Genomic DNA, 21,389 nt, shown 5'->3' with positions numbered 1-21,389 from the left:
AAATAGCGGGTAGGTCGGGGAAGAATGCCAGTGTGCACTCGGTGTGCTTGCCGGGGGGTCTCGTCCGTAATGCGGAGGAGGCCCTTCCGGCAGCTATTGAACGCACTGGGTGTGACCGGCTGCAGATAGTAGCACATGTCGGAACGAATGACGCCTGCCGCTTGGGTTCTGAGGCCATCCTTGGTTCCTTCCGGCGGCTGGCTGATTTGGTGAAGACAACCAGCATCGCACGCGGAGTGCAAGCTGAGCTTAATATCTGCAGCATAGTGCCCAGAGTCGATCGCGGTCCTCTGGTTTGGAGCCGTGTGGAGGGTCTAAACCAGAGGCTCAGACGACTCTGCGACTATAATGGTTGCAAATTCATCGACCTCCGTTATTGCGTGGAGACCTGTAGGGCCCCCCTAGACAGGTCAGGCGTGCACTACACACCGGAAGCAGCTACTAGGGTAGCAGAGTATGTGTGGCGTGCACACGGGGGTTTTTTAGGTTAGAGGGACCCCCCCCCCCCCTTGGGCGAAACGATAAAATACCTGACGGCTTACCAGAGAGGACATTATCATCGTTGATAAAGAACGTCCGTCCTCAGAGACCAAAAACAGGAAAAGTTAACGTAATATTGGTAAACTGCAGGAGTATCCAGGGCAAGGTTCCTGAATTAGTGTCTCTTATTGAAGGAAATAGTGCGCATATAGTATTAGGAACGGAAAGTTGGTTAAAACCGGATGTGAACAGTAACGAAATCCTAGACACAGAATGGAATATATACCGCAAGGATAGGATAAACGCCAATGGTGGAGGAGTATTTATAGCAGTAAAGAATTCAATAATATCCAGTGAAGTTATTAGCGAATGCGAATGTGAAATAATCTGGGTTAAGTTAAGCATCAAAGGTGGGTCAGATATGATAGTCGGATGCTTCTATAGACCACCTGCATCAGCAACCGTAGTAGTTGAGCGCCTCAGAGAGAACCTGCAGAACGTCGTGAAGAAGTTTCGTGATCATACTATTGTAATAGGGGGAGACTTCAATCTACCAGGTATAGAATGGGATAGTCACACAATCAGAACTGGAGCCAGGGACAGAGACTCTTGTGACATTATCCTGACTGCCTTGTCCGAGAATTACTTCGAGCAGATAGTTAGAGAACCAACTCGTGAAGCTAACGTTTTAGACCTCATAGCAACAAATAGACCGGAACTTTTCGACTCCGTGAATGTAGAAGAGGGTATCAGTGATCATAAGTCAGTGGTTGCATCAATGACTACAAGTGTAATAAGAAATGCCAAGAAAGGAAGGAAAATATATTTGCTTAACAAGAGTGATAGGGCACAAATCGCAGAATATCTGAGTGACCACCATCAAACGTTCATTTCTGAGGAAGAGGATGTGGAACAAAACTGGAAAAAATTCAGAAACATCGTCCAGTACGCCTTAGATAAGTTCGTACCGACTAAGGTCCAAAGCGAGGGGAAAGATCCACCGTGGTATAACAATCATGTACGAAAGGTACTACGGAAACAAAGAAAGCTTCATCATAGGTTTAAGAGTAGTCGAATCATAGCTGATAAGGAGAAGCTGAACGAAGCGAAAAAGAGCGTAAAGAGAGCAATGAGAGAAGCATTCAACGAATTCGAACATAAAACATTGGCAAACAATCTAAACAAGATCCCTAAAAAGTTTTGGTCATATGTAAAATCGGTAAGCGGATCTAAATCCCCTATTCAGTCACTCGTTGACCACGATGGCACCGAAACAGAGGACGACCGAAGAAAGGCAGAAATACTGAATTCAGTGTTCCGAAACTGTTTCACTGCGGAAAATCGTAACACGGTCCCTGACTTCAGCCGTCGCACGGACGCCAAAATGGAAAATATTGAAATAAACGATATCGGAATTGAAAAACAACTGCTATCACTTAGTAGCGGAAAAGCATCCGGACCAGACGAGATACCCTTAAGATTCTACAGTGATTATGCTAAAGAACTTGCCCCCTTTCTATCAGCAATTTATCGTAGATCGCTGGAAGAACGTAAAGTACCTAGCGACTGGAAGAAAGCGCAGGTCGTTCCCATTTTCAAGAAGGGTCATAAATCAGATGCGAATAATTATAGGCCTATTTCGCTTACGTCAATCTGTTGTAGAATAATGGAACATGTTTTGTGTTCTCGTATTATGACGTTCTTAGATAATACAAATCTCCTTCATCATAACCAACATGGATTCCGCAAACAGAGATCATGTGAAACTCAGCTCGCCCTATTTGCCCAAGAAATTCATAGTGCCGTAGACACTGGCGAGCAGATTGATGCCGTATTCCTGGACTTCAGGAAGGCATTTGATACGGTTCCGCACTTACGTTTAGTGAAAAAAATACGAGCTTACGGAATATCGGACCAGGTTTGTGATTGGATTCAGGATTTCCTAGAAGAAAGAACACAACATGTCATTCTTAACGGTTCAAAATCTGCAGATGTAGAGGTAATTTCGGGAGTACCGCAGGGAAGCGTGATAGGACCTTTATTGTTTACAATATACATAAATGACTTAGTTGACAACATCGGTAGCTCCGTGAGGCTATTTGCAGATGACACGGTTGTCTACAAGAAAATAGCAACATCAGAAGACTCGTACGTACTCCAGGAGGACCTGCAGAGGATTAATGCATGGTGCGACAGCTGGCAGCTTTCCCTAAACGTAGATAAATGTAATATAATGCGCATACATAGGGGCAGAAATCCATTCCAGTACGATTATGCCATAGGTGGTAAATCATTGGAAGCGGTAACGACCGTAAAATACTTAGGAGTTACTATCCGGAGCGATCTGAAGTGGAATGATCACATAAAACAAATAGTGGGAAAAGCAGGCGCCAGGTTGAGATTCATAGGAAGAATTCTAAGAAAATGTGACTCATCGACGAAAGAAGTAGCTTACAAAACGCTTGTTCGTACGATTCTTGAGTATTGCTCATCAGTATGGGACCCTTACCAGGTTGGATTAATAGAAGAGATAGACATGATCCAGCGAAAAGCAGCGCGATTCGTCATGGGGACATTTAGTCAGCGCGAGAGCGTTACGGAGATGCTGAACAAGCTCCAGTGGCGGACACTTCAAGAAAGGCGTTACGCAATACGGAGAGGTTTATTATCGAAATTACGAGAGAGCACATTCCGGGAAGAGATGGGCAACATATTACTACCGCCCACATATATCTCGCGTAATGATCACAACGAAAAGATCCGAGAAATTAGAGCAAATACGGAGACTTACAAGCAGTCGTTCTTCCCACGCACAATTCGTGAATGGAACAGGGAAGGGGGGATCAGATAGTGGTACAATAAGTACCCTCCGCCACACACCGTAAGGTGGCTCGCGGAGTATAGATGTAGATGTAGATAAGCGATGAAAATAACACCAAAGAAGAATTAAAGGAGCTACAACACACGTTTCGTGCCAACGGCTATGATGACAACATCATAAGAAAGGTAGCTAAAACCAAATGGAGCAGAACACGAGAAGAAGGCAAAGAAGAGAAGCTACCACTGGTACACTTACCTATATAAAAGGTATCAGTGAACGGCTAGGTAACGTTCTCCGCCGACTTGGTTTCAAACCGATTTTTCGAAGCAGTCACAGGATCCATGAAATGATAGGTTCCACTAAGGACGTAGTCAACAATCTTAACACTGCAGGTGTTTACGAACTACGGTGTGAGTGCGGAGCTACTTACATAGGAGAAACCGGGAGGCCTGTCAGCTTACGAGTAGCAGAACACGAATGCCATGTACGATTACAACAACATAACAAATCGGCGATAGCGGAACACCACCGTGACTGTGGACAACCTATCAGGTTCCAGGAAGCCCGAGTACTGTCGAAATATTCGTGGATGCGAGAACGCAAAATATGGGAGGCGATCAAAATTATGAAGCAGCCTGACAACGTCAGCAGAGAAGATGGCTACAAGCGTCCGGCGTCCTGGCTGCCGACCTTCCCAGTCCAACGGGCCGCGAGATGTCGCAGGGCAGAAGCTACACGGGACACGGACGTAATTTGCGCAAACAGCTGTAGAGCAACTGTCAGTCCACTTCCGCGCACACCAGGAGGAAAACTTGCCGAGCAGAAGCCGAACGCTGATTGGCGGACAGCTACCAATCGTTGACGACATAGACATCCACGAATAGCCTCTTTCCTTCCATCTTCCCTTACGTCATGACCAGCCAATCATATTAGAGGACCAATTCAGAAGTTTTACAACAGTGACGTCAGAAATGGATAGTCTGTAATAAATAGAAGCACCTATCCCCACGCAAAACCAATCGTGCCCTGAGGAAGGCCGTTGCAATTCGGCCGAAACGTCGGCTTTAGTTTATTATTGTGGTTAGTTTTTAGCAACGACGCGGCATAATACCCAGAAGAATTTTAATCACTATGACACCGGCCGCGGAAGCTTACGTTCTTATATCTTTGGGTATTGGTTTATAACAATCAATATTTCTTAACCGTAACTCCTGACATTACGCAAACAGTAAACTTTGCGTCGTTAAACGTTGATAAAATACTTCTCTACTTTCTTTTAAGAGTTTCATTTTCATTTATTTGTATTATATCACTGACTTGAGCGTGCTTGCTTTGCTTGATATACGTCGGATCACTAAACGTTCAACCTTTATCAATTTTTTTGTCGTTTCAAAGTTCGAAACTGGATTTCATTTTATTTAGAGTAGTGGGTAAAATGATAATACGGGGACTTGGTTTTAATTTTAACGAATCCGAGTTTATTTAAAATCGAATCATATCTTTACACATGCAACCGTAGATGTGAGCGAGCTACCACAAGTCTTATTCCACCATTGAAAGAGATACAAATAAAAAAATAAACAAATAAACAAAAATATGACATAAACCTAAGCGCTCGACCACTTTCAAGCTCAACTTAAAATCAGGTTTTCAAAACTCAACTACTTCGGGTGTTGGCTTCTTGTGTACCCACTAAAAGTCTAATTGAATGTCAGTCGTCACTTACGACTAGCATAACGATAGCACTTGGATTATCCATCTTCAAATGGTTCAGTTAGGGCAAGGGAATCTCTATAATTACGTCAGTAACAATGAGTACAGGCTAAATACACTGGTAGTAACAACTCACTTTCGGTCCTTTTGTTCCTGTACTTGATTCTACGATCAAGATAAACTCGAGAACGACGCTCCATTATTAAATAATCCACAGAATAAAACTAGTTAATACCTGGTAGTAATATTATCCTACACAAATTTACAAGCTAAAAATGTAATTGACTACCTTACAGAGTGTAAATCTTCGAACTATACGCAAGACCCAAATCCTTTCGCTTGTCAACCAACTATTATAGGCAACAAAACCTGACCTTGTCAGACACAATTACTGACATTAAAACTTTCATTGTGGTCCCATCTACGACAAAACACATACCAATCTTCAATCTAACACAGCGTACCAGCAACATTACACTAAGCCCGTCGCACAAAGATCGCTTGACAATAGCTCAAGTACAAAACAAAACTGTAAGGACCTACATTCCAACAAAATTCATCAAACAGTTCCACTGATTGTGTCCTAGTATCGTTACTGCATCTAATCTTGCATTTAAAAATCTAAATCCACTCATTACCAGCTTCCGTTACCTTTCCAGCAAAATTCACGGAAAATCTCTTACTGTCGTGATAGTCGATACCGAATTCTCATATCAAAGTATCGACAGTGACACACATAAACGTGTATCGCCCAACATGCAGTAACACAACAGTCGTCTTACTATCTCAAGATCACGTACCCTTCGACTACTAAACTACTGGCCATTAAAATTGCCACACCACGAAGACGACATGCCACAGACGCTACATTTAACCAACCGACAGGAAGAAGATGCTGTGACATACAAATGATTAGCTTTTCAGAGCATTCACACAAGGTTGGCGCCGGTGGCGACACCTACAACGAGCTGACATGAGGACAGTTTCCAACCGATTTCTCATACACAAACAGCAGTTTACCGGCGTTGCTGATGAAACGTTGTTGTGATGCCACGTGTAAGGAGGAGAAATGCGTACCATCACGTTTCCGACTTTGATAAAGGTCGGATTGTAGCCTATCGCGATTGCGGTTCATCGTATCGCAACATTGCTGCTCGCATTGGTAGAAATCCAATGGCTGTTAACGGAATATGGAATCAGTGGGTTCAGGAGGGTAATACGGAACGCCCTGCTGGATCCCAACGGCCTCGTATCACTAGCAGTCGAGATGACAGGCATCTTATCCGCATGACATTAATGAGGTCATGGCGCTCAAGAAGTTTTTTTAAGGTTGAGCTGAGAATAGGTCCTAAGATTCAACAATTCTTTGTTAGATATAATTAAGCAGTCTCCCTCTATTTCTTTGTACAGTTACTTATGACTGTATGCGCAAACTCACAAAAGGATCCAATTATCAGGTACTCCATCTGTGACTAGAAATTCAAACTTTTTCAATAATAAGGAACAATGAAAAGTATTCTCTGACTACGCATTAAGAGAATTAGTATAGTTCTTAGCGGGTTGTCAATCTACTTCGTGTAAGCTCTAAGGCATAAAAAACGACTCACGACGAAGGAATTATCCTATTAGCACGGAAATCGTTAGACGTGATATACAGTAAACGAATGGTTACAATTTCAGAAAATTTCGATGAATTCTTCAAGAGAAAGACGTTCACAACTCGAGCGTTGGCCAATTCTGGCCCTTATACAAGCAGTAATTCGGCTTGTCATTGATTGACAGAGTTGCTGGGCGTCCTCCTGAGGGGCATCGCGCCAAATTATGTCCAACTGGCGAGCTGAATCGTCAAAATCTCGAGCTGGTTTGACGACCATGCTCATAATGGCTCTGAGAACAATTGGACTCAACATCTGAGGTCATCAGTCCCCTAGAACTTCTACATCTACATACATACTCCGCAATCCACCACACGGTGCGTGGCGGAGTGTACCTCGTACCACAACTAGCATCTTCTCTCCCTGTTCCACTCCCGAACAGAACGAGGGAAAAATGACTGCCTATATGCCTCCATACGAGCACTAACCTCTCTTATCTTATCTTTGTGGTCTTTCCGCGATATGTAAAATTATACTGCAGTCAGCCTCAAATGCTGGTTCTCTAAATTTCCTTAGTAGCGATTCACGAAAAGAACGCCTCGTTTCCTCTAGAGACTCCCACCCGAGTTCCTGAAGCATTTCCGTAACACACGCGTGATGATCAAACCTACCAGTAACAAATCTAGCAGCCCGCCTCTGAATTGCTTCTATGTCCTCCATCAATCCGACCTGATAGGGATCCCAAACGCTCGAGCAGTACTCAAGAATAGGTCGTATTAGTGTTTTATAAGCGGTGTCCTTTACAAATGAACCACATCTTCCCAAAATTCTACCACTGAACCGAAGACGACTATCCGCCTTCCTCACAACTGCCATTACATGCTTGTCCCACTTCATATCGCTCTGCAATGTTACGCCCAAATATTGAATCGACGTGACTGTGCCAAAAAATGGTTCAAATGGCTCTGAGCACTATGGGACTTAACGTCTGAGGTCATCAGTCCCCTAGAACGTAGAACTACTGTCCGAGCGTCTCCACAAAAGTCTTCGCTGCTTATTGGGGCTCATTTCGAAACGAGACTCTTCATTGAAGACTATTCTATTCCAGTCAACGAGATTGCAGACCGAAGACGCCCCAGAGGGCGGTGGCATGCCAACCTGACAGTCGCTCGGAACCAGGAGTAAAGGTCTGGCGTGCCATTTCTTTTCATAGCAGGACCCCTTTGGTTGTCATCCGCGTTGCAGTTACAGCACAGCAGTACGTCAACGATATTTTATGCCTAATGTTGTTGCCCTTCGTGGCAAGCAATCTTGGATTTACATTTCAGCATGATAATGCCCGCCCGCACACAGCGAAAGCTGCTACTTCTTATCTTCGTTCTTGCCATACCCTACCTTGGTCAGCGAGGTCACCTGATCTCACATCAACAGAGGAAGTTTGGAGCATTGTGGGCAGGGCCCCCCAACCAGCTCGGGATTTTGACAATCTAAAGCGCTAATTGGACAGAATTTGGCACGATATCCCTCAGAAGGACATGAAACAACTCTGTCAGTCAATGCAAAGCCTAATAACTGCATGCGTAAGTGCCAGAGGTGGACTAACGTGCTATTGACTGCCACAATTTTCTCTTGAATAAATTATCCAAATTTTCTGAAATTATAATAATTTGTTTGTCTGATCTACCGATTTCCTTCCCATTGCGATAACCCCTTCGTGGTGCGTCGTGTTTTATGTGTTAGAGACCATTTCTTATACAAACGGTTGTCATCGAACAACATGTCCGGGATATGTGATACTCCTGACCTCTGTTACTTAAGATGGAACTTCCTGACAGAATGCAGTTGTGGGCCGGACAGAAAACAACAGGTATAGTGTTTAGTTCTCAGAACGCAGCGCACGAATGCGCTACACTTCGGGGCGTAAACTTGCTATTTTTTTTAGACTCGCAGATGGTGCAGAAAAGAGCTCTCTGTATGCGCCTGGGCAGCCAGCACGAGCGGCCCACCATTCACCGGCAGCTGGCACGGGTAGGGAAGAACGGTGTGGAAGCAGCTCTTTGCGTTTCTCTTGCTATGTAGGAGTGTGGCGGCTGCTGATCAAGCACCGATGCGCGCCGCATCGGAATGGGTGGCGTCTGCCCCCCCCCCTAGCGACAGGTGCGACCAGCTCTATGTAAAGGTGGAGCTGCGGATGTCGTTACCTTGCGCTGCCTAAACACTGAACGGCGAGGCACCCAATGCGACCAATTCCTTAATAAAGCTTTCTATGCGAGAAGTTCGTTTCTGAGAGTATTTTTATGGAGTGTAGCCATGTATGGAAGTGAAACATGGACGATAAATCCATCTAATATTCAGCATTCTTCTGCAGCACCACATTTCGAAAGCTTCTATTCCCTTCTTGTCTGAACTATTTATCGGTTGGTAGGACATGCTCTGAGGCATCAAGGGATCACAAATTTAGCATTGGAGGGCAGCGTGGAGGGTAAAAATCGTAGAGGGAGACCAAGAGATGAATACAGATTCAGAAGGATGTAGGTTGCAGTAAGTACTGGGAGATGAAGAAGCTTGCACAGGATGGAGTAGCATGGAGAGCTGCATCAAACCAGTCTCAGGACTGAAGACCACAACAACAACAACATGTGAAAAGTACGACCAAGTTGATAGCGGATGTCTATTTAGGACCATCAAGTTGCTCGTCATAAATTCACTGTTACATTATAATTACCGCTTTCCATTACAGACCCAAGTGCGATACTTGCTCTAAATGTCGAAAGATGTAAATTAATGCACATGAATAGAAAAAAAATTCTATGATGTCTGAGTGCAGTATTAATGATGTCCTGATTGACACAATTACATCACATAAATATCTAGTCGTAACGTTAGAACACGACATGAAACGCATCGAGCACGTAAGGTCGTTCTAGGTAGGGCGACTGGTTCGAATTTGGTTTGTTGGGTAATTCTAGGAACATGTGACTCATCTATTAACGCTTATAGAACTCTTCTGTGGCCCATTCTCGAGAACTGCTCGATTGTTTAGAATCTTCATCACGTCAGATTAGAGGGAGACATAAAAGCAATTCTGATACCTATTGCCCGATTACGGATGAGTTTTAGCAACACTCGAGTATTACGGATCTCAAATGGGAATTGGTTGACGCTCTTTTCGCTAAATGCTAGTGGCAATACTCAGAGAATAGACATTTGTGTCAGACAGCAGAACGATCATACTGCCGCTTACCCGATTATATCTCTCGCAAGGACCGAGGAGACAACACAGGAGAAATCAACGGTCGTGCGTAAGCATGTAGATTCCTCGCTCCATTTGCGATTGCAGTAGGAAAAGGGATGACTAGCAGCGGCACCACGCGTGGTATGGCTACAAAATTACGGAACTATTGCTGTAAAACGTTTTATTTAAAAAAAACATACACATCTAGTTATTGTCCCCCTCAAAATGTTCCCTTCTTTATCCCTACAACGCTCCATGTGAATTTTTAACTGATAGAAACAGTACTGGCTGTCTTCGTCTGTGAGCTCCTTGATGACGCGTTCCGCTTTTTCTTTCCTGCTTCAGCGGACTGAAATCTTGTTCCTTTTAATTCAGATTTGACCTTGGAGAATAAATAAACGTCACATGGAGCTAGGTCAGTCGAATAATGTGGGTGGTCTAACACAGGGCTGCTCTACGTCGCGAGAAACCAGATAAGAGACAATGCGCATATGATTCGGTGTGTTGTCTTGATGCAGAAACCATGTCTTGTTCTTTCACAATCCGGGTCTTTATTATTATCATTATTATTAGTATTTTCTCAGAGAGTTGAACAAGAACCTCGATTTAGTAATGTTGATTAATAGTTTGACCTACAGGAACCTAGTGAAGATACATAGTTTCATGAATATCGAGAAAAACGATCACCATCGCTGTGGATCTCCATTTGCTCATTCGAGCTTTTTTCGCTCTCTGTGTAGTTGGGCCCTTCCACAGCATGGATTGGCACTTGGTTTCTGGATAATAAGTGAAATACTAATATTTGTCACATGTTATTACTCCCTCCAAGATATTAGCATCATTTTCAGCGATATTCAAACAGTCAAAGCAAACATTTTCACGAGATTTTTTTTGTTCGATCGTGAGAGTTTTCAGTAGCAGCTTCGCACACATTTTTCTCATGTTAAATTGGTTACATAAAATTTGCCTTACACATTATTTGTCAATTCCTACAGTTTGAGCAATCGATATAATACCAACGGGCTGTCAGACCGAATCACATTACCTCCTTTTTTCGATATTTTCATAACTTTTTTATGTTGAAGGGCGTCCCGGGCGTGAGTATCTTCAACTTCTTCTCGGTCATCTTGGAAACGCTTGTACCACTCAGAAACTCGCGTACAGGATAAGCAGACTTCGCCATGCACTTCTTGTACCAAAACACAGATTTCAGTAGCACTTTTTCCAAGTTTCATGTGAAACTTCAGGACAATTCGTTGCTCTGTTGTCACACTTACCATTTATCTGGCAAAACGAACCAACAGCTCTTACACAAACGAAGGCCACGGCCACAATGATTTGTCTACAAACACCAGAGATGCCACAATTGACTAAGAAAGCTTCACGCTTCACAGCTACTGGTCATTCATCTTTGGTGCACGTACACTCACTCTGTGACAGCATCAACCCCGTCGGTTTATAGCCGCTCCCCTCGTGGCTTGAGGAGTGTGTACGAGATGCAGATGTAGATGAAGCTGTAAGGACGAGGATTATCTTCAGCCTAAAGATACGAATCCTCAGCAAAGAAAAATGTAAACGAAACGCATCGAAAAAGATAATTTCTGAATTTTCATCTTTTTTCATTTATTAACAGTGACAGTAAGAGGCTTCATAATTCCTGACAAGGCACAGAGCTCAAATACACATTGTTTTCAGTAGGTTGAAATCGACTGTCTCAGATCCTCTATAAAAGTAGTGAAAGGTAACCAAAATTAGGCCAGAACCGAACGCTTTTCCTCGGAAAAATGAAATCTGTGGAACAAGAACCAGAACTCTTGAGCGGTTTTCATTAACGAAGTTTAAAATAATTTGATAGAAACCTCCCACAGTAGCAAACTCCATATAAGATATCAGATTAAAAGGTATTTTTCTCAAAGGATTTTTATTACTCTGCTTTCGTTAGCTCTCATTTATTACATGGGCAGATTCAAAATATATTACATACTATGTGTGCAGTAATGTTGTATTTTTTATCAATTATTTTTACCGAAGCAAAGTATTGTGCAAACATAAATGCCTTAGGGATAACGGACACGCAATGAACAATATCCCCTGTATGTGTCCACAATTCAAGCATGGAGCATTCACATCATTGCATTTACTTAACGTCCCATATCTGGATACCTCGAATACAGCGCACATCAACGCTCTTTACTAGAAATGACTCTCACGCTGTACAGTGTGAGGAAATGTATTGTTCAAAAAAAGATACAACTGACGAAAACAGTAACGTTCAATTTTCGTTACGCCTCATGTGTTACAACGGACATTGCATGACGCACATAATGTACTTAAGAATTGGGTCTGAAATTGCTTACTGTAGTATAGAACCAACTGCAAAATACCGAGGATTAAATAATTCGACTCTATGCTTCTAATTACAGTCATATATAGTTTATGTTCTTCTATTCTCTTATTTCTTTGTTTGCTGTAGCGAGATTCTGTTTATCTATTTAATGTGATCTGATAACAGCCGTCAGGTCCTCTCTTACTTCGGACCATACATACATACATTATCTTTTTACATCACAGTTACCTAAGAAATAACAATTTTAGTATGACAGTAGTTGTCGCATTAAATGATTTGAGAGTCAGAAGTGGCAGTATGAGTAAACAACACTGACTTTGAACTAATATCGTTAATACTGACAGTTCTTGTACTTTTGCATCTGCTGCCACTATTAGAGGTAGTAGAAATAATAACGCGAATAATTAAGATCACAACACTATCAGTATGGCAGTGGCAGATGTAAAGTGCATTTGAAGGTGTACAAAATAGATGCTTTTTGATATATCGTGTTCTGGGGGAAAGCAAATTTAAGGAGACTGCATCAGTTAAGAATACTAGGAAATGAGGAAATTCTGGTTGGAAAGAGAATGTAGAACGGTAATTCTAATCCCTATTGTTGTTTTACAGGGGGTAGGACTTTAAAGGGGCCGAGTTGGAGCAGCAGAGGCACCACAGGACATTTTAATTTCCAATGCCTAAACTTTTACGAATAAATTCATAAAACTTTGTCAGCGTGACCAGGAAGAATTCAGGATTCACACTCATAGCAGTGGAAGTTCAAAAACATAACGAAATAATTTTTTTACATGTGAAATTTCATCAGTTTTCACTTACTAGTGGCTGCATTTGTTGCTACAGGTACTTTATTTTTCATAAGTGAGAGAGATTCTTCGACGGATTTTGCCCAGCATACGAACCATACTTACAGGTGTATGAAACTCCAGAATTTATTTAATTTATGAAAAAATGAATGATCTGTTACATTTTAAACATCATGTTAAGAAAAAAACTCAAATTTTATACATAATTATCTCAATTTTACCGCAGTATTTAATAGATTTGGAAAATTCTTTCATGCAAGTTTAAGTGTGGTTGGTATGCTGTGCAAAATTCATCGGCGAATCCCTCTTATTAATGAAAAAAGTGTACCTATAGCATCAAATGCAACCAATAGTAATTGAAAATATGATGATATTTCACATATAAAAATTATTTTGTTATGTTTTTGAACTTTTACCGCTATGAGTGTGAATCCTAAATCCTTCCTGGTCATGCTGACAAAGTCTTATGAATTTATTTGTAAAAGTTTAGGCATTGGAAATTAAAATGTCCTGTGGTGCCTCTCCTGTTTCAAGTCGGCCCATTTGACGTCCTACCAATAGATATGTCATTAACTGTCTTCTGAAACTAGAGATGTTATTCATCTCTTTAATACAACGGGTGAGGTTATTCCAGAGTCGGCTTCCTGCCTCTGAGAGAGGACTTCGAGGAAGTGGCTGTACGATGGAGTGCGGCAGTAAGGATTTTGCTCTGATGAGAACGGGTGTTTCTGCCATGTTGTTCAGCCAAGCACGTTAAGGTCGACGAGACTGTATTCTTTGATAAGACAGTAGAGAAAACAATGGGTATGGAAATCTTGGCGGCTGTCTTCTCTCAGCGAGGATAGCTATGAATAGGATGGTGAAATTGAATAAAAAATTCGAACATCACAGACAAAACGAAACTAGTCATTCATAACCAGTTCCAGCTGCTGGATGCTTTCCCGAGAAAGACCTCACCGGATAATGCCGCTGTAATCAATAATTGGACGTGTCAGTGTTTCTACACGTTTCTTTTTGCTTCTGTCGTGCACGGAGAGAGGCTGATGCCTTCTTGCACATTGCAGTTACGTGCTCATTCCAGTTTAGATTTTCATATTTTATTACTCCTAGAGTTGCTGACGGAGAGAAGTTGATATACGTCCAATTTACGGCTAAAGATGGTTGGGATTCCCTATATTTTGGGCTTATTAACCTAGAATGACCACCTGTTACCGCTTGCACCAATGTTGATAGTGCACACAGGTCGGTATTGAGATTCTCGATAGCTGTCTTCAGGTTTATTGGATTTGCACTTCGATACACCTGGACGTCAACTGCGTACGTGTAGTATTTGGAGTAGAAAAAACTGAGGACACATGGTTGAAGTTTTCGGTGCGTAAAGAAATTCCATAAGATTTAGATTTAGCAGCCAGGTGATACTGATAACTTACTAAGATATTTCAACAGATTAGGGAGTGTGACCCGGCGCTTCTTAAAGATCTGCAGAAAGAAAACATTTTACTTCTAATAGCACGTCTAGTGAACGTTGATCATACAGGGTGGTCGGAAATTCCCGTTACAGACTTCTAGAACTTGTAGAGGGGAGTGAGTACATCGTATTCTGAATAGGAACCCACGTCCGGAAACGTCATCCAACGAGATTACAGAGCGTCAAAGTTACAGGTGTGGGCGTCTGTAAATGTAAGTATACACGGAGTGATTCCGCGATGATGTTACAGACGTTCTAGGATGATGGAGAACGATGAATGTATTAATTTGAAGCAAGGATCCCTGTACCGGAAACGAACGAGTCGAAAGTTATAAACGAAAACCGTTCTGATACCTCTAACAGTTGAATACATGTGCCGGTTCTGGTGTTGGGAAGAGTGTAGGGTTGGTAACTTCCAGTGGCGGTAGTGTGGACAAAAACGAGAAAAATTGCCCAATAAACGTGGGCTCTAAAGTGCGTACTTTAACAGCTATGAACACTTGCTCAGTAGAGGAGATGTGTTTCACATTAGCGAAGATGAACGAATGGTCATAACTCCTCAGGTATTCAGTTTAGACCCCATGTTTACTGGACATTTTTTCTTGCTTTTGTCCCCACTACCGCCACTCAAAGTTACCAACCCTACATTCTTTGCAACACAAGAACCGGTACATGTATTCAACTGCCAGAGGTATCAGAACGGTTTTCGTTTATAACTTTCGACTCGTTTGTTTCCGGTACAGGGATCATTACTTCAGACTAATTAAAGTCTTTAACATCATCACGGAATCACTCCGTGTATACGTACATTTACAGACGCCCGCTCCTATAACTTTGACGCTCTGTAGTCTCGCTGGATGACGTTTCCGGACATGGGATCCTAATCGAAATACGATGTATTCACTCCCATCTACAAGTCCTAGAGGTCTGTAACGGGAATTTCCGGACACCCTGTATTATTTTAATACCTGAATTTCAGTCGCGCAGGCTAGCTACACGACAAAGAGCGTGCAACCAATAACGCCATTTAGCATGCGTCTGTGCGCCTCAGGTGGACCAATATTCTACAGAGGGCGCTACACTGGACAAAAGGCTCTCATGCAACGGTAACCTACGCTCACACGCCTCCGGATAGTTTTCGATATAAACTTAGCGACGTGCACCAGCAATCACCAGTGTAAACACTCATCTGAAGATGGATGACTGGTTGTCAGCTGAAATATCGTGACAAGATGTCAGTGTTATCCAGATGCTATCTCAAACATTATGGAATATTCCCTTCCCTGTTCCACTCGCAAATGGAGCGTCTGAAAAACGTCTGCTGTATGCCTCCATATGAGACCCAATTTCTCTTATCTTGCCTTCACGGTCCTTAAACGCAATGCACGTTGAAATCAGTAGAATCGTCCTGCATTCAACCGCTAGTGCCGGTTCTCTAGGTTGCCTGATTATTCTTGTGTTGTGGATTACGGTATGCTCAAATTTGCGTCCGCTTGCTGGGCGTTCCGAATGATAAGTGAAGCCACGGTAGCGTAGAGGGCGTACAAAGTGTAGCTTGTGGTCAGTGCCACCACAAGCTGGCCTGGGGCGAGTTGAGATTCACCAGCAGACGAGCCTCGGAAGTGTTGGATTGACTGGTGGGAAGTCAGCCAGACAGTCGGTTCTTGGACTGCGAATGGTGGACGCAGTGGACTAGAGGAGGGACGGCCACCAGGAGTTGCTTTGCGAACAACACAGGCTGTCCCCGGTGCCTTGCATCCCGTAAGCAGGCCCGTCCATACACTCTAGCCTTTCCTCACAGAGCAGCTAGAGAAAGATAGTGGGTCAGCGGAGAGCCAGCTGGGAAGGAAGCGAGCTTGAAAAGCCGTTGCGGAGCTGTGAGTTACGTAGCGGTAGGATATCCTTGTGTGGGGACCCAGCCTGGACTCTTGGCTAGTGGCAAGTTGGTGTCAACACGCCGACATCGGATCCTGAGCCAAGCGGATGGAAGATGCCTGGGTGTTTCGTGAGACACGTGAATTCTGCCCACAGTTTTTGTCCCTGCAGGGCGGCGCTGCAAGAGGATAGAGAGAGACAGACAGACAGAAAGAGAGATTCATTGTACATTTGGGCAGTAATTCTCTTTAACCCTGCGGCACAATAGCGTCCACTGCAGTGGAGAGCTGTTAATGGTCACTTCTCTGGCGTTTTGGGTCAGTACTGAGACTATAAATGAACTGACCACTGTAGTGCGCTCACCCTACTGGTGCTGTGTCCTGCATGCATTTGCAGCCTCATGACTGATCGAAAACGCCAGAGAAGCGACCATAAAAAGCTGTCCACCGCAGTGAACAGCATGGGCCAAAGGGTTAACGTTGTCCCAGCAAGTGTATGAGTCAGAGTCGTTCTGTGTTTGATTGTCTTAGGGGTAGTGTCACTGCTAGTCCAAGTTGCACTCTAATGAAATAACCCTTGTTCTGGAGCGTTATCTGTTAAACCAACTTTGAGAGTGTTATTATATCTTTGTTAAACTTACGTTAGGGATTTGAATTCTTACATTTTGTCTGCAATCTAGTGTTTCTGCAGCTATTGAATTCGTTTGATGTTCCTGTATTCCAGCAATATGTGGTCCTTGTTCGCATTACTCGAAATTATTATTGTTGGTCAGTTAAATTTGAACTGTGGAATCAATTTAAGCTTTTGGATGATTTCTGTGTGTTTGTCGTTTTAGTTTAGAAGTGAGCAGCCTTTTTTAATTATTGTTCTTACAATTGCATATTAATTAGTTATAGGTTCTGATTCGTTTTGTGTGCTACCTTTCTTGTGAAGCAACATCCACTGCATTTCTCAGAGTATCGCTTAGACGGAAATTGGCATAAGAGGGCCTGTCTCTTTTTGTAAAGCAATATTTGGTTTATGATTGTGTCAAGTGATGTTTGCGGAATTTGAGCGCAATTTCTTTCTGTGTTACTGATTCTGAGGCGCTCTGATTTAAAGTCAGGACATTAATAAATTGTAATCAAGTAGGAGGTACTTACGCCGACATTACCCCCGACCACTTACCACTTCCATCCCTGCCTGCACCTCAGTGTTCCGTGAAAAGGAAGTCGTTTTCCCTCCAGAGATTCACATTTGTATTCTGGGAGTATCCCTGTAATAGGGCCTACTAGCTTGTCGATCGAAAGTAACAGTAACAAATCTAGCAGCATGCCATTGCACTAGTGTTCTATACGATTTCCCTTCACAGATGAGCCGCACTTTTCTAAACTTTTCCCAATAAAGTGAAGCCAACCACTCGCCTTCCCTGCTACAGTTCTTTCATGCTCGTTCCATTTCATATCGCTTTGAACGTTACACCTACATATTAAATAGACGTGACTGTCTCAAGCAGTACACCACTAACACTGTACTCATATGAATTAACTTAGAGCAAACTGCTATTCTTCTCACCAAATAGAAATTCTGTCTAAGTTATCCTGATCCTACAGTCACCCAACGACGAGACTATCCTGTACATCATATCGTCATCAGCATACAGTCTCAGGTTGTTGCTGATCGCGTCTGTCAGATGATTTATGAATATAGACAACAAGAGCGTTCCTGTCACACTTCGCAGGGGCACGACTGACGATATCTTTGCCGTTTACTCGCCGTCCAGGAGAACGTATTGAGTTCTATTACTAACGGAGTCTTCGAGCTACTTACATATATGGGAGCATATTACTCGTACTGGGACCATCATTAACAGCCTGCACTGGGACACCGTGTCAAATGCTTTCCAGAGAGCTTGGAGGTTGGAATCTGCCCGTTGCGCTTCTTCCATTTTTCGCAGGATATCGTGTGGGAAATTGGCAAGCTGCGTTTCGAACGATTAGTGATTTTTAAACCCGTGCTGATTTACGCACAAAAATTTTTTTGTCTCAATGAAATTTGTTACATTCGAATTTATAATGCAGTCAAGAATTCTGCAGGATGTTAAGAATGTTGGTATGTAATGTTACGGGTCGATTCTTTTATACTTATGCACTAGGCGGACTCCTTTACAAGCAAAGTATTTCAAGGCTTCATTTTGTTCACGAAGTAAGTGACGGAATCTGCGACATCAGATATGGCTAATCAGAAAATACTCGTTGCTGAGCTGCATACCTTCAAGTCCGGTAACCAAAGAATAAGTACGTTAAACTACTGGGTTACATTCCATAACTCATGTACATCAACGTTTTGTTCTCAGTTGCACAGCACGTCCTCAAACATCGTTCATTATTCTTGCTCCTTGAACGATGTGCAACCGACGTTTAGTAAGAACAACCTCGGCTCTGAATGAGATACTGTATTCTTTTTCGAGAGGAGAGGGTTTCAGTAACCACAGCTGTTCTGTGCTTACCGTAAAGCGCTTTTAGTTTATGTACTCGCAATTGGTAGTCACTTTGCATTACTTGATAATTGCTTCTGAGGACTGATGGGCTGTTGTGTGTATAAGATGACACTATTCTCAATAAGGGCTGTCTTTTAACTTCTTGTCACGTCTTTCCTCTTGAGTGGGTGTCGTCTCAGTGACTGTGTCCACGTCACCACTATGGTCGACTTACGTTGGGTGGACGTGTTGATGTTTGTCAAAATACTCGTCAAATTCTTTTACAGTTTTTGACATTAGACTCGAAGGGACTCTTGCGTTAGTGATTTTAGATCTGAGAGACTGTCTCGTTTGGAAATTTTCGGCAATATAGCTGATTTATAAATTATAACACAATTATTTATAAATAGGTAAGTTTATATAAACCTCAACTTGTTGCGTAGAATGAATTCTCAAAAATGTTATTCGTCCGATAAGTATCTCTCAGTAAGTTATACTTCATGGTGAATGCTCCGCAGAACGAAAACAACACGCGCTGTGTGCCTAGGAAGATTAACAGGACTTCAGACGTTGTCAATATGCATTAAACGATTTATCAGATAGGACCAGCAGGACGGAAAAGTTACGCTGACGTTGCTGTTGTCTGCACTAAAGGATCGTCGTTGGATGATAGTATGTAAATGCAGAATGACATGGGAAAAATTTCCACTCGGCTTAATGAATGGCAGTTCTGTTTAGCTGTAGACAAATTAAGTGCAATGCCCATAACCAAGAGAAATAGTCTGATAGTATCGGAATAAATATATTAGTGATGAACATGGAATGGACGTCGAATCACGTAAGCATTTAGGCGTAACATTATGAAGCTATATGAAGTAGGACGATCACATAAAACCTGTACATCTCGGAAGGGCTGTAGGAAAGTGCAGTGCATCTGTAAAGGTTTTGGCAAGCAAAAAGTTAGTGCCATCAGTTCAAGTCTATTATTCCAATGTTTGGAGTCTCCAGTAATCACGTAGGACGACAGAACACGTCGTTAAATTAAAGGATAGAAGAGCATCGTAACTAGTCGGTATAGCCCATACACAAACACTCGGGGAACTTACAAGAGAATCTTTGGAAGAAGAACGACGTAGTTCTCGCGAATTTATAAAATCTATAGTCTAAGAAGACTGAAGACTGCAAACGTATTGCTGTTGTAAGGCGAGTGTGGTGTTAAAGGAAATGAAATATTCTCCTACACAGTAATAATTAAGTCTTGGACCTTTAAACTACGCAATAAGTTTAAATCTTATGCCCCTGAAAACAATTCGGAAAGGCAATCTAACCCATAATATTTAATAGAGACAGTCACATACACACACACACACACACACACACACACACACACACACATACAAAGCCTAATTGAACCGAACAATGAGCATCATATAGCTATCATTTGAACACTTATTCATCAAGAAAGTGATCTACAGTTAAATAAGTGTTTACCTTCTGCCTCCAGCGGTAATAATGAGGATGTTTCCTCGCCTTTTTAATCATTGGCTTCAAGCGTAAGAGAGTAACTGACCCACGAAAATCACCATATAACTTCTGCATATAATTTCCACTTAATATGACAGTAATAAGCGAGATCAGTCCGCAACAAAATTAAGCAAGCAGCCATTGTCGAAACAGCGCTCGCCGGGCCATCTTTTCTTCATCTGTAACCGGATGGCATGGAAAGAGAAACTATGTATTACTAACCTTTTGCGACTGCAGTTCAATATGTGACATGAGAATACGCGAGAGCCGTAAATCGAATCCACAACTTACAGCGAGATACCTGCCACGTAACGCGGCACAGTATCAAGCACAACCGACAAACAAACGACCTGATTTGAGAGGAATTATTTCAGAAAGAAGTTAGTTAATAAACACATGTATCGGTACCGAACGAAAAGAAATGGTTTACGAGCCCACCTGGTTTCTCAAAACTGCAGATGTAAAATTCAGTTTCACAATGAATGTTTGAAATTTTCGGTTCTCGGTGTACTACTTTAAACAAGGCAGTAACTCTTTCATAATTCAGGACAGGATGATAACTCTGAATTCACAGCACGACGGATTGAAAGGATAATATACGTCGGTAAAACAGCTTCCATTCTAACTAATTTGCGCAGCCTACCAGATTTCATTTCGCCAATGCGGATGGATACTGCTGCATCCCTAATCATGAAAGATGGACCTTCGTCTGGCGGGGTTCTGTGACGGTGTCGAGATTCTGCAACAATCAGCCGCGATAATATCAATTATTTGCCGAAGTGAAGATTTGATGAACTAGTAAGATTATTTTGCAGTGTTTGCTCACTGTAATCGTGAGCAAACACTGCAAAATAATCTTACCAGTTCATCTAATTTTCACTTCGGCAAATAATTGATATTATTGCGGCTGATTGTTGCAGAATCTCGACACCGTCACAGAACCCCGCCAGACAAAGGTCCGTCTTTCTCCCAAGCCAGAACACAGTGTATCCGCATCAGAGCACAGAACAGGACTGAAACTAGGATGCAGAATGGTCTAAACGGTTACTTTTACATAAAGCAAGGGCCCA

At 42.5% G+C, this 21,389-nt stretch overlaps 1 protein-coding gene across 1 annotated transcript in view; it reads left to right on the top strand.

Annotated features, from left to right (window-relative positions):
* Positions 1-21,389, top strand: part of LOC126481858 (orexin receptor type 2-like) — a 197,751-nt gene that overhangs the window by 104,040 nt on the left and 72,322 nt on the right. The window contains exon 5 of the mRNA XM_050105816.1: positions 18,037-18,105. Within this exon, the coding sequence (XP_049961773.1) occupies positions 18,037-18,105 (69 nt within the window). The remainder of the gene's footprint in view (positions 1-18,036; positions 18,106-21,389) is intronic.

This window comes from Schistocerca serialis, chromosome 5, assembly GCF_023864345.2.
Source record: "Schistocerca serialis cubense isolate TAMUIC-IGC-003099 chromosome 5, iqSchSeri2.2, whole genome shotgun sequence".
NCBI classification, from domain to species: Eukaryota; Metazoa; Arthropoda; class Insecta; order Orthoptera; family Acrididae; genus Schistocerca; species Schistocerca serialis.
This window is presented reverse-complemented; position numbering and strand designations above follow the sequence as displayed.